Source organism: Cetorhinus maximus, chromosome 14 (assembly GCF_964194155.1).
Source record: "Cetorhinus maximus chromosome 14, sCetMax3.hap1.1, whole genome shotgun sequence".
NCBI classification, from domain to species: Eukaryota; Metazoa; Chordata; class Chondrichthyes; order Lamniformes; family Cetorhinidae; genus Cetorhinus; species Cetorhinus maximus.
In genome coordinates, this window is record NC_135892.1 from 67888819 (window position 1) to 67902349 (window position 13531).

The following is a 13531-nucleotide window of genomic DNA, read 5'->3' on the forward strand; positions in this document are numbered from 1 at the left end:
TGACCAGAAAAGTAACTGCACTAGCTAACTAAATACTGTGGCTACAAGAACAGGTCAGAGGCTACAAATTCTGTCACGAGTAACTTGCTTCCTGACTACCCAAAGTCTGTCAATCATCTACAAGGTACAAGCCAAGAGTGTGATGGAAAACTCTCCACTTGCCTGGATGAGTGCAGCTCCAACAAAACACTCAAAGAATCTCAATATGATCCAGGACAAAGCAGCCCGCTTGATCCACGTCCCACTTACCATCTTAAACATTCACTCCCTCCACCAACGCATAGTGGCAGCAGTGTGCATCACCTACAAGATGCACTGCAGCAACTCACTAAAGTTGCTTTGACAGCACCTTCCAAACTCATGACCTCTACCACCTAGACGGACAAGGCAGCAGATGCATGGGAACACCAGCACCTACAAGTTCCCCTCCAAGCCAGACACCATCCTGACTTGGAACTCTATCACTGTTCCTTCACTGTTGTTGGATCAAATTCTTAGAACTCACTTCCTAACAGGATTATGGATATACCTACACTAGATGAACTGCAGCAGTTCCAGCAGGTGGCTCACCACCACCACCACCACCTCAAGGGCAAAAGACGAGAAATTACAGGCCGATTAGCCTGACCTCGGTCGTTGGTAAGATTTTAGAGTCCATTATTAAGGATGAGATTTCAGAATACTTGGAAGTGCATGGTAAACACGGGCAAAGTCAGCATGGTTTCATCAAGGGGAGGTCATGCCTGACAAATCTGTTAGAATTCTTTGAGGAGATAACGAGTAGGTTAGACAAAGGAGAGCCAATGGATGTTATCTACTTGGACTTCCAGAAGGCCTTTGACAAGGTGCCGCACAGAAGGCTGCTCAGTAAGATAAGATGTTAATGCTTAAGATCCATGGTTTTAGAGGCAAGGTACTAGCATGGATAGAAGATTGGCTGTCTGGCAGGAGGCAGAGAGTGGGGATAAGGGGGCCCTTCTCAGGATGGCGGCCGGTGACTAGTGGAGTTCTGCAGGGGTCAGTGTTGGGACCACAACTTTTCACTTTATACATTAATGATCTAGATGAAGGAACTGAGAGCATCCTGGCTAAGTTTACAAAGATAGGTGGAGGGACAGGTAGTATTGAGGAGGCGGCAGAAGGATTTGGACAGGTTAGGAGAATGGGCAAAGAAGTGGCAGACGGAATACAACGTGGGCAAGTGTGAGGTCATGCACTTTGGTAGGAAGAATAGAGGCATAGACTATTTTCTAAATGGGGAGAGAATTCAGAAATCTGGAGTGCAAAGGGACTTGGGAGTCCTAGTCCAGGATTCTCTTAAGGTTAACTTGCAGGTTGAGTCAGTAGTTAGGAAGGCAAATGCAATGTTGACATTTATTTTGAGAGGACTAGAATATAAAAGCAGGGATGTGCTGCTGAGGCTTTATAAGGCTCTGGTCAGGCCACACTTAGAATATTGTGAGCAATTTTGGGCTCCGTATCTCAGGAAGGATGTGCTGGCCCTGGAGAAGGTCCAGAGGAGGTTCACTAGAATGATCTCAGGAATGAAAGGCTTAACATATGAGGAATGTTTGAGGACTCTGGGTCTATACTCGATGGAGTTTAGAAGGATGAGGGGGGATCTGATTGAAACTTACAGAATACTGAAAGGCCTGGATAGAGTGGACATGGGGAAGATGTTTCCATTAGTAGGAGAGACTAGGACCCGAGGGCACAGCCTCAGAGTAAAGGGAAGACCTTTTAGAACAGAGATGAGGAGAAACTTCTTTAGCCAGAGAGTGGTGAATCTATGGAATTCATTGCTACAGAAGGCTGTGGAGGCCAGGTCATTGAGTGTATTTAAGACCGAGATAGATAGGTTCTTGTTTGGTAAGGGGATCAAAGGTTGTGGGGAGAAGGCGGGAGAATGGGGTTGAGAAACTTATCAGCCATGATTGAATGGCGGAGCAGACTCGATGGGCCGAATGGCCTTATTTCTGCTCCTATGTCTTATGGTCTATGGTCTAATTAGGGATGAGCAACAAATGCTGGCATTGCCAGAAATGCTCTCAACTTGTGAAACAATATAAAAAAAATAGAAGCACTAAGGCAGCTCAGAGTAGGTTTACCAGATTGATACCTGGAATGAATGGGTTGTCTTATGAGGAAAGGTTAGGCAGATTGGGCTTGTTTTCACTGGAGTTTCGAAGAATGAGGAACGATTTGAATGAAGTATACAAGATCCTGAATGGTATTGACAAGGTGGATGTGGAAAGCATGTTTCCTCTTGTGGGTGAGTCCAGAACTAGGGGGCACTGTTTTAAAATTAGGGGTTGCCATTTTAGGACAGAGATGAGAATTGTTTTCACTGGGGGCTGTGCGACTTGGGAACTCTGCTTCAGAAGGTAGTGGAGGTGGAGTCACTGAATATTTTTAAGGCAGAGGTAGGTGGATTCTTGTTGGGCAAGGGAATCAAAGGTTATCCGTGGTAGAAAATGCATTATTGTCGATATACTGCATAAATGACAGACGTAAATTGGATCGTAAAAACCAATGTTGAACGTGACTTATTTTGGGAGAAGAGTGAAAGCATTTGTAACTTCAGCTTGCATAAAGGTTCATATGAACTATTTGCAAAAAAGACTAATTAAAATCAGTTTCTATTATATATTCATTTATAGTTTTGGAAACTGTTTTTATAGTGCAGAATAATGTTTTCCAATAATCATTTCTTCAGGTTTATATATGAAACTGATCACTTTAATGGAGTTGCAGAACTGCTAGAGATACTGGGAAGGTAAGTTGCATTTTCAATTCAATTACCAACTGATAATTTAGGGCTATCTGCTTGCAGGTTAAGGTGATCCAGTTAAGACTGTTGCTGATCTCTGCTTTCTCTCCAATCATTGACTCTCTCTCTGGTCTCACAGCATAAATAAATATAAAGTCAACAACTACAGACACTGGTTTGACTTTAGTGGTAGGGAAACTTATGGAAACTATAGTTCAGGACAAAACCAATAGTCACTTAGAGAAGGGCAGAATAATTAAGGAAAGCCAGCATGGATTTGTTAAGGGAAAATCATGTTTGACCAGCTTGCTGGAGTTTTTGAGGAGTTAACAGAGAAGATAATGTATATGGATTTTCAACAGGCATTTGATACAGTGCCACACAACAGACTTGTGAGCAAAGTTCTAGCTCATGGAATAAAAGGGAAAGTAGGCACTTGGATAAGAAATTGGCTGAATGACAGCAAACAGTAGTGATAATTGGTTGTTTTTCAGATTGAAGGAAGATTTGTAGTGGAGTTCCCCAGGGGTCAGTGCTGGGACCCTTGCTCTTCCATATATAATGGCCTAGACTATGGTGTACAGGGCATGATTTCAAAATTTGCAGATGATACGAAGACTGGAAATGTTAATTTTGAGGATAGTCTTGAACTTCAAAAGGGCATAGACATGTTGGTGGATTGGGCAGACAAGTGGCAGATGAAATACAATGCAGACAGTGTGAGGTGATTCATTTTGGCATGAAGAATATGGTGAGACAGTATAAAATGAAGGAAGAAACTCTAAAGGAGGTGCAGGAACAGAGGGACCTGTGTGTATATGTACATAAATTATTTAAGATGGTAGGGCTTGTTGAGAGCAGTTAATAAAGCATATAGTATCTTAGGCTTTATTAATAGGGCATTGAGTACAAAAGCAAGGAGGTCATGTTGAACTTGTGTAAGACACTAGTTAGGCCTCATCTGGAGCACTGCGTCCAGTTCTGGGCGCCATATTTGAGGAAGAATGCAAAGGCATTGGAGAGAGTACAGAAGCGATTCACAAGAATGATTCCAGGGATAAAGAACTGTAGCTATGAGGATAGATTGGAGAGGTTAGGACTTAGAGAAAAGAAGGCTGAGAGGAGATTTGATAGAGGTATTCAAGATCCTGAGGGGTATGGACAGGGTAAATAATGAGAAACTGTTCCCACTTGAGAACATCAAGAACAAGAGAGCACAGATTCAAAATAATTGGCAAAAGAAGTAAAAGTGATGAGGAAAAATGTTTTCACTCAGAGAGTGGTTGGAGTCTGGAACAAATTTCCTGATAGGGCAGTGGAGGCAGGTTCGATCAAGGTATTCAAAAGGGAATTGGATTACTGTCTGAAAAGAGAGAATGTGCAAGATTGCGGGCATAGGACGGGAGGGGGACTAGGTAGAATGCTCTTTCAGAGAGCCAGTGCAGACACAATAAGCTGAATGGCCTCTTTCTGCGTTGTAAAGATTCTGTGATAAAGAACTAACGTTTATTTATTTGGGACATCCCAAAATACATGACTGCAATGCATTATTTCAGCAATTCAGTCACTGTTATGTGGTAAACTAGGTAGTCATTTGTTTATTGATGGTGTTGACAAGGAAGAAAGGTTGGCTAGGATACCAGTTACTCCTGTTCTTCAAATACTCTCACATAATCTCAAGCCCAGCTGAGCAGGAGACAAGGCCTTGTTTTAACTTATTACCTGGCAGTACTAAACTGAATTGTTAGTTTGGATTCAGTTCAAATCTTAAAATGTGGCTTGAATGGATTACCTCTGAGGCAAATTCTGCTAACTGAATCCAAGCTGATACTTTTCATGTGATTTATGATTCACTTCTGCAACATCACTCCCTTTGTTATTGCCTCACTACTGCTCCAGCCAAAATCCTTCTCTACACCTTCACCGAGACTTCAGTCTCCTTGACATGAGTCAAATGCCCACCTCCAAATCCCCCAGACTCTAGTTAATCCAAGATTTGCTGCATACGTCCTTGCCCTACAATAAGTTCCTCTTGTCCATTGTCTCAATCCTTGCTTCCTATGTTGATTGCATATTGCTAATGCATTAATTTTAAAGCCTTTAACCCCAATTTTAACTTGGCCTGCCCAATATCAGTTTGTAGTTAAAATGGAATTTGGGAGGGGCAGGGGTTCCTGATGCATTCCCACTTGAACTCTGGAGGAAACTTGTCTGAAAAGTCAACCTACCACAGCAAGACCTACGTTACAAGTGAAAGTTGTGGCTTGATTATGTAATAGGCACTGTAGTACAATTTTAGCTCAACAACAATTTGCATTTATATTTTGCCTTTATAGTAGTAGAACTTCACGAGGTGCTGCAGAGTGGCATAATCAGACAAAAAAATAATTGACACAGAGCCAAAGAAGGTGACATTACAACAGGTGGCAAAGAGCTTGGTCAGAGGTAGTTTTTAAAGGAGAGAAGCGGTGAGGTTTAGGGAGAAAATTTCCAAACTTGGAGCCTAGACAGCTGAAGGCATGGGCACCAATAGTAGGGCGAAGGAGAATGGAACTGCATGAGAAGCTGGAGTTGGATGGACTCTGAGTTTGCAAAGGGCTGTAGGTCTGCAGGAAGTTACAGTGACAGGGATAGACAAGATCATGAAGGGATACGAACACAAAGATGAAAGTACAGGTAGCAGAGTTTTAGATGATATAAGGTTTATGTGGAGTGCAAGTTGTGAGGCCAGGCAGGAGAACATTGGAATAGTCGAGTCTGGAGGTAACAAAAGCATGGACGAGGGTTTCAGCAGCAAATAGGCTGAGGTGGAGTGAAGATGGAAGTTGTTACAAAGGTGGACTTGGTGATGGGGCAAATGTGGGATTAGATGCTCTGCTCCAGCTTCCAGATTACTTCTTGATTACTCTCTCGTGCCTTCTTTTGCATTGAACCTTTCTCCAATAAAAGATTCTCCTATTGCTCGTCTTATTTGGATGGAGGAGGAGAAGTTGTAAGGAGCCTGAACAGCTTCAGAGGCCATCGGGAACAACATCTCTCAAAAGATTGCTGTGGAGGAGAGCTGCTCATAGGAGGCCATATCCAGTAGTTTGGATGTACAGGCTCAGCGTAAACTTCTTTGACCTGTCTGGAGCATTGCCTCAGCAGATTGTTTCACCAGATAGCCTGTGTCTGAAATCTACAACCTGCTGCTGTTGGACAGGGAGCCATAGCGCTCAACACTTTAGTCATTGTCTCATTCCAGTTTATCAGAGGGGACATCATGCGTATCTCCCAATCTTAGGCACGCAGCCCCATTAAGCAGGTCACTGATGTTGTCTTGGCAGGGCTCACCAAAACATCACCTTCATTGACCTAGCAGCCAGCAGATGAGAACGCTGGATATTTTTAAGCAGTGGCAGGCATATGTGTTGCTGTCAGGGCACCACACCAGCAGCCAGCAGTAATATATCAATGGAGAAAAATGCCTCTACATCGATGTGTAGCTAGTTACTGATTAGAGGAACAGGATCATGTAAATTTCTGCAATATACGCAGGCAGCTTTAACAGTACATTTATCCGAAGACCCCTCCCAGAAACGTAGCAGGATAGGCACTGGGAGAAAAGGGATGCCTCCTACAGACGTATCTGTTACCCCATCAATCTTGAATAACACAGATAATAAAAACCATAGAACCACAAGTCTCGTGATTGAGAACATTACATGGATACTGAAGATTAGGTTCAGGTGTCTTGACAGGTTTGGAGGTCCCTACAATATGCTCTATGAGGAATCACCCATATAGTCATTGTATACTGCACACTTTGCCTTGCAAAGAGGCTGGCCTTTGAAGGAGCCAAAAGCAAGCCTTTCCATACAGGGGAGAAAAGGTGGTTGCATGGGAAAGGCGGGGCTGCCACTCAACAACTTGCAGTAAGAGATGCAAGCTCAGCTGTTTATACAGCAATTCCAGTGACCTGCTCAGACAACTCGTGTAATAATGAAAAATTGAGAATGTGGTTTCAAAAGCTTCAGTGAAATGCTGCTGTCAATCAAAGTAGCAAATGTAATAAAGGCGATCAGTTTAAACCAAACATCGTAATTGCCTTGAGTTCAACTCTTACTCAAGTACTTAACTCAGAAGAGGAGATTTTATAAGTTGTCTACTGCTACAAGATGCTGTCCTAGAGGCCTCAGCACAACCGGTGGAATGCTGCTGTTTGTCACGTTGAGACCCTTCTGATGCTTGTGGTAAATGACTACTGGAGGCTCAAGTCTGGTGAAAGCCTGGCTACAGACAGCTGCTTCTTGGCTGCTGCTAGGGCAGCCTGTTGGTGCCATGACATGTATTGGTTGAGTGGGTAATGATAGGCTGGGGAGGGAAAAGGAACTGACTCACTGCCATCCTCAGAGAGTGCAACATGTGCTGCTCCTGTTGTACCACTGACAAACCCATGGGGCTTGGCTAATCACTTTCACTGATATACAGGAGAGTAGGCTGCAGAAGATGGATCCTTCAAAGTCCCTGTTGAGTCCATCAGTCTGTTCAGGGTGGATACTTGTCTCAACATCTGAGCCCAGGGGCTGCATGACTGTCGTTTGAGCTTCCACCAAAGTTGCAAAGCATTCAAATGTGCACTCTTGTTATGAGGGCCTAGCTTCAGCATCCCTGGAGGTGGCCTGAATAAATTACAGAATACTGCAGAGCCATGTAAGGTGACAACACAAAGGCTGGAAGTGGAATCCTCCATACTGTAGCCATGGGGTGAAATTCCTTGGCAGGCCTTCCAATACCTTGCACAACTGTTCGTGTAATGCTGGAAGTTTTCAATCCATGGCTAGGCCCCTGTAGTTATGTGAAGAGAGCTTGCAGAGGGCCACCCTCTGGCGAGGTCTGTTCTGGGCGGCCACTGCCACCAGAACCCACAGCTGTTCTCCAGTGACTCATGGTACAGACCCTTAAACTCACTTATCTATCCCACATGAAATTTCAGTGTCTGTGCTCAGATGGCATCTGGGGCAGATGGCGTGCTTGATGGTGCATCCTCAGAAGTATTGCCTTTCTTTGAAGTTCCTGATGCTTAGAATATCCTAGAGGAAAGAGAAATGGGATAATAGGAGGTAGAAGTTACACATTTGCAGGTGAAGATCTTGATAATATTACTTGAAATTGTGGAGCTTGTTGAGGTGATGGAAGTGTTTTAAATGATGTGCTGAAACACATCTCTGGTATGCCACCAGCTTCGTCTTTCCTGATGGTGGTGGCTTTGCCTGGGCCACTCATCTCGCTTGCACGAGGGCAAAGACATGCACTCCTCCATGGCTTTAACTCTGCTTTGCATTGTGAGCTGCCTTGAGGAAAGAGAGGGTGAGAGTTACTGAATGGCAGTTGAAAAGGTATGTGAAAATGTGTGGGGTTTGCGCTGAAAGGTGGAGAAACAGCAAAATATAATGAAGATAATGAGGTACTGAATGTCAAGGGCAGTGCATTAATGGTGGAAGGCGTTGATTGTGTAAGTGGTACTGTGTGAAAAGGGAATGGTGCCAATGCATGGCATAAAAAGTGGAAAGGAAGAAGTAATTGTGCTTGTAATGCACAAGGTGTTACAGTGTGCACTTGTGATTTGAGAGAAAGGAATTGTGTGTGGTTGAGGAAGGTTAAAGAATGTTGCAAAGTGCTTTGGGGAGGTGGAAAAATTGAGGTGTACTCACCCATGCTACTCTAGTGAGGTTGTGCAATCTGCTCCTGACTGAAGGCAGGCCCTGGGGTGGTTCTGGATGCACTGACCCTTGAGCTATCTCTGCCCATGCATGCTTCATCCTGACCTAGGAGATATCCTTGCAACTTGCTGGGAAGTGTTTCTGCCTCTGTCCACTTCCTTCCTCAATTTAAAAGCACTAGGGAGCTCCGGAGAATTGTGGAATGAATTTTCTGTTTAATCTGGGTGCCAGAAAGCATTTCCAATTGTTTATAGTACTTTAAAAAGGGTAGATTTGTCAATTCTGCAAACAGTTGGGAGGACTCTGGCCTCGAGCCCTGTGATCCATAGGAATTTTTTTCTCTGCCCCAAATGCACCCAGAGTTAAAATTGTGGCTTTTGTCTACATTTCCACCCAAACTTCACCTTCCCTTTCTAAATTTCTCTGCATTCACATCCTGCCCTGAGATATCTAACACTATCTGTGCAGCCACCTCTTTTGCTGCTGCACTGTCTAATCCATAGCATTTTTTAACTGCTCTGCCCAATTTTTTGTAACTCCCTGCTTAAATCCCTCCACTTCTTTGTCGTTAAATTTATTCTCAAAATTCTTCTGTTCAATGAAACTTATTTCTCCTGCCCTTGTACTGTTTTCCTCTTTTATAAAACAGCTGAATATGTTTAATTGTATTCTTCTTGAGTGCTCTGCCTGAAGACATGGGTGCAACCCATAGTGCTGCAATCTCCATCCCAGCTAGGGTAAGGCGGCAGGTCTTGAATCCGCTCCAGCCGGAACAGGGATTGAACCCTGTGCTGTTGGCACCAATCTGATCCACACTGGCTATCCAGCCAACTAAGCCAACCGGCCCCCAGGTCAGGGGCGAGTTGCTATGGCAACATACACTTCTACATGCATGTTGTAGGCTGGAGCTATGGATTGTGATGGTAGAGGCTCTCTTCCTTTCTTCCTTCCTTTCTTCCTTCCTTTTTTCCTTCCTTTCTTTCTTCCTTTCTTCCTTTCTATCGCTCTATCTAGTGGCTGACCAGGCTTCTCCCCTTTTATTACCACTGGCATATGTTGGACGGACTTACAAGTTGATTCCCACGCTGTTCGGCTACATTATGAATGCACCACCCTTGGCCATCAAGTTCTGGAGTGGGACTTGAATCTGGAACATCTGGCCCAGAGGCAGGGACAATACCACTGCGCTACAGGAGCTCCTTTTAATGTATTAAAAGTGCAATATAAAATCATTGTGGTGATTGTTGATCTCATCCTGTGTGCCAGAATTTCATTGAGACATCTTGATTAAGCTCTAGAATTTATCCCTACATTCTAAACTGAATTTATATTCACAACTTATATTTGTATAACACGTTTAATGTAATAAAACAATCAAAAATCATGAGCGGGGCTCTGCATTTGAATATGCTCAAGAAATTAGCCTAGGCTTCCAGGTGTCTCATCAAATGTGCTGAGTGGCTGAACCATGCAGACCAAATTGTGATGTAGGAGAGTGACCGAGGTAAATTTCATCAAGTAATGGTTGATTCATTAGAGATGGGAGTGTCACTTTTACTTTCCTTCTGTAAAAATTAAATTTATGTCAATTATAAAGTAATAAAGTGCTTAAAATTTACCAGAATGCATTAGTTTTAATATAAAAATTCAAAATTTTATGTTCGTTTATACCCACCATTACAAGTAAAAGCATGTTCTTTATACCTGCAGCTAAAATTTACAAAGCTCTGTGTAACAACACATTTTCTCATCAGTGCTGTTATTGACTTGTCAGCTCTTGGGCACAATGTCAGCTATTTTTTGGAAGCTGTTGGATAGCTTCTGATGGTTTTCTAGATTGCCTAGTTTGTTTTTTGGATACAGTTGAAAACTACATTGAGCAGCTGATTTGAGCAATTGCCTTGAACAACAAAGTTCTTCTGCAATATGCAATAGAAGACTAACTTAATCATTGAGACCAGTAACCCATTAACAATCCAAAGGGAATTGAATTGATGCATTGAGATAATATGTTAAGTGTTATACTATACAGCATTGTACTTTGATTCATTAAATGTATTTCATTGTATTAAAAAAGATCATTTCAAATTTCTACAATGATAGTGAATTACTAACTTCTATATTTGTTTTTCAGTATTATTAATGGGTTTGCACTGCCGTTGAAAGCAGAACATAAACAATTTCTTATGAAGGTGCTCATTCCCCTCCACACTGCTAAAGGCTTAGCTCTATTTCATGCACAGGTAGGCTGTTATTTCTTGATGTAGGCATGGGTTAAATTTATTATTGACTTGGTATCAAAACTACCCTGGTTTTCCATTTTGATGTACTTTCTCCTCAGTGTCATCCAAACTTTCTGTAAAAAAAAAAATGGTACACTGCATCATAGGAGCTGGACCTAATGACTGCTAAAGCAGGTCTGGCATATCTATATTTATATTTTTTGTATTGGTCCAACATTTGCAGGAATTTTAAATGCAATATGTTCAGATGCCTGTATTGCATTCATTAAAGTTAGCTGTTAACGAGACACTTTGAGACTTTTTGAATAGGCTATTGAAGCTAATATTTCACAAATCATAGCATTCAACATGGAATATCCAAATATTTCTATATATTTTAACAAAGTAATGAATTTGACAACTTTATTGGCTGAATTGATACTTTAATCTGTTTCATTTATTGAGGAGGAGATGACGTTTGCTTGACAAAATATGCTATAACATTAATTTTGGGGAAAAAAGGAACAGAAAGCTAGGCTTATTCATTTGGTAGCATCTAGCTGAATGAGGAAGGTAGGCAGGACAACCAAAAGCATGGGACCAGGATGAATATATGTAACCAATTTCTGTCAACTTTGGAACAGTCTTGTTGAACTTTTGCTGCATGTTTTTGGGATAGTGCACAGCCCTGTCAGAAGTGGCTTTGATTTAAAAAAAATATTAATCTGAGGTTGAGTTTAATACAATGCTTCCCAAACTTGGGGTCGGAGGTTAAAACTGCCGGGTATGCCCTGGATTACAGGCTGTGGTTGTAGCAGCAATCAGGCCTCAAAAAATAGACGACTAAGCCATGCTCACCAGTAGACAAAAAACAAACATTTAAAGGGGCCTCACAGCTGTCAAAACTCAATGAGCTCTACGGCTGTCATTGCTACTTCGGAGCTTGCACACCAAATTCTTGTCCCACGGTTTTGGAACCCCCATTTAATAGTTAACACTGACAATTGAATGAAAGTGAGTTGTTCTCATGCACAAGAATATAATGTATATTTCATTAAAATTATCTATTGGGTAAGAATTCACAATTTCCAAAATCTAAGAGAAGGTCACTAAAATGGCAGATAGGGGTGTGTCAATGGTTGTTATCAATCTTAAATTCTAAAAGGGATTAGGTCAATTTTTGCACAGATTATTAGGATAAAATAAAAATGCACAGAATTGGCGGTAAACTTGTGACTTGCATTAATAATTAGTTCAGAGGTAGGAGATAGAGTAGGGATGATGGGATTGTTCTGCAATCGGCAGTGTGTGACATGTGCTGTTCCCCAGGTATCTGTACTGAGGTCTCAGCTTTTAGATTTATGTGTAGATATAAATGATTTAGATCAAGTAATTGAGAATTGTGTGTTCAAGTTTGCCGATGACACTTGTTAAGAAGCACAGGAGGTTGTTTAGATAGGAGCTGTTAGTCACAAAAGTACAGAGGCTAACTGCATTAACAAAAATATGGCTGATGGCGTTCAGTGTGATGAAATTTGAGGTTATTCATTTTGGACCTGAGAAAGTCAATTCAACATTTTCTTAATGGTAAAAATGGAGGACCAAAGGGTGTCATGTGTATCGATCACAAAAAGCTCGGTACAAAAGGTAATCAAAAAGGCTAATGGCATTTGGGCCTTTATCTCAAGAGGCTTGAAGTGCAGAAGTGAGGAAATAGTGCTTCAGTTATACAGAGTCTTCCTTCTCCCTCCACTCGCCCCTTATGTTTCCCCTCCCTCTTTCCCTTCTCCTTATCCTTTTTTCCATTTGCCTTCCTTTTAAGCCTCTTTCCCTCTTCCTCCCAACCTTTCAATGTTTCCCCCTCCTGCTCGGGGGCCCCCACCCGGCCTCCTCCCCTCAGGGGATGGGGCCCTGTTGCCAACCTGGGCTCATTCTCCACTCTTCTGTCTTCCCATCCCTTCCACCTTATGCACTCCCCCATCCCTCCCCCTGCGTGTTCCCCTGTCGCTTCCATCTTGTGCGCTCCCCCTATCCCTTCCCCCACCTGCCTAGTTTTCTCAATACCTACCTGTTTGCATTGCTGCCCATTGCTAACCCCTCCCAAGTACGGCTACCTGTTGCACCTTGCTGCTCTCTCTTTTCCCGCTCTTTCGCTTGCATTCCCTCCCTCCCCTTCATATATGTTACCAAGTAAATTAAAAGTTGTTCATTGGCACTGCTTTTCATTTATTCACCAAGAATATTTTTCTTTTCTTTCACTGAGAATATCTTTCTTTACTGAACCATATTTGAAGCTTAAATTGGATTTTTAAAATAGAAAATGTAAGAAACTGTGTAAAGCAACTTTTGAACCTTTATATATAGTAATTTCTGTTTGTGTAAACTAATATTATAACTATATAAGCTGGCGTACTCATTAATGGTGCTCTATGTGCTTTACGGTATGTGTTGCCTGACCGTGGGGACTGTTTTAGCAGGGGGCTAATGTCACGAAGGAGCCTGCTCACTAGTTGTCTGAAAGTGACCAAGAGCAGTTATAGGTCCCATTATCATGTCTTCCCATATGGTTGCTAGATCCACCCTCGCCAATGCTCCGAACCCAGTTCCCAGTGCTACACTGTTGTGTGAGTTGCCCTGTTGTATCCACTGTTTTGTCTTTTAACCTCATTGGGGGTTTATTCTCCAATTATAAGGGGGAACATGGTTGGAGTAGATACTCACCTGACTCATTTGTACTTCTCCAAATCTGATTTTTTGCCACTGGCCACAGTCTCCCAAGTTGCCACCTTCCATGTTTATTTTTCTTATTTGTTGATTGGCATGGGCTTACCCTCCTG

The 13531-nt window shown here is 42.4% G+C and overlaps 1 protein-coding gene across 4 annotated transcripts in view; it reads left to right on the top strand.

Moving 5' to 3' along the window:
* ppp2r5a (protein phosphatase 2, regulatory subunit B', alpha isoform) overlaps positions 1-13531 on the top strand; it is a 181176-nt gene that overhangs the window by 135634 nt on the left and 32011 nt on the right. For 3 of the 4 annotated variants that reach the window (XM_078557029.1, XM_078557026.1, XM_078557028.1), the window contains exons 6-7: positions 2717-2776; positions 10607-10715. In XM_078557029.1, the coding sequence (XP_078413155.1) occupies positions 2717-2776; positions 10607-10715 (169 nt within the window). The remainder of the gene's footprint in view (positions 1-2716; positions 2777-10606; positions 10716-13531) is intronic. The other variant, XM_078557027.1, reaches the window with a different exon arrangement.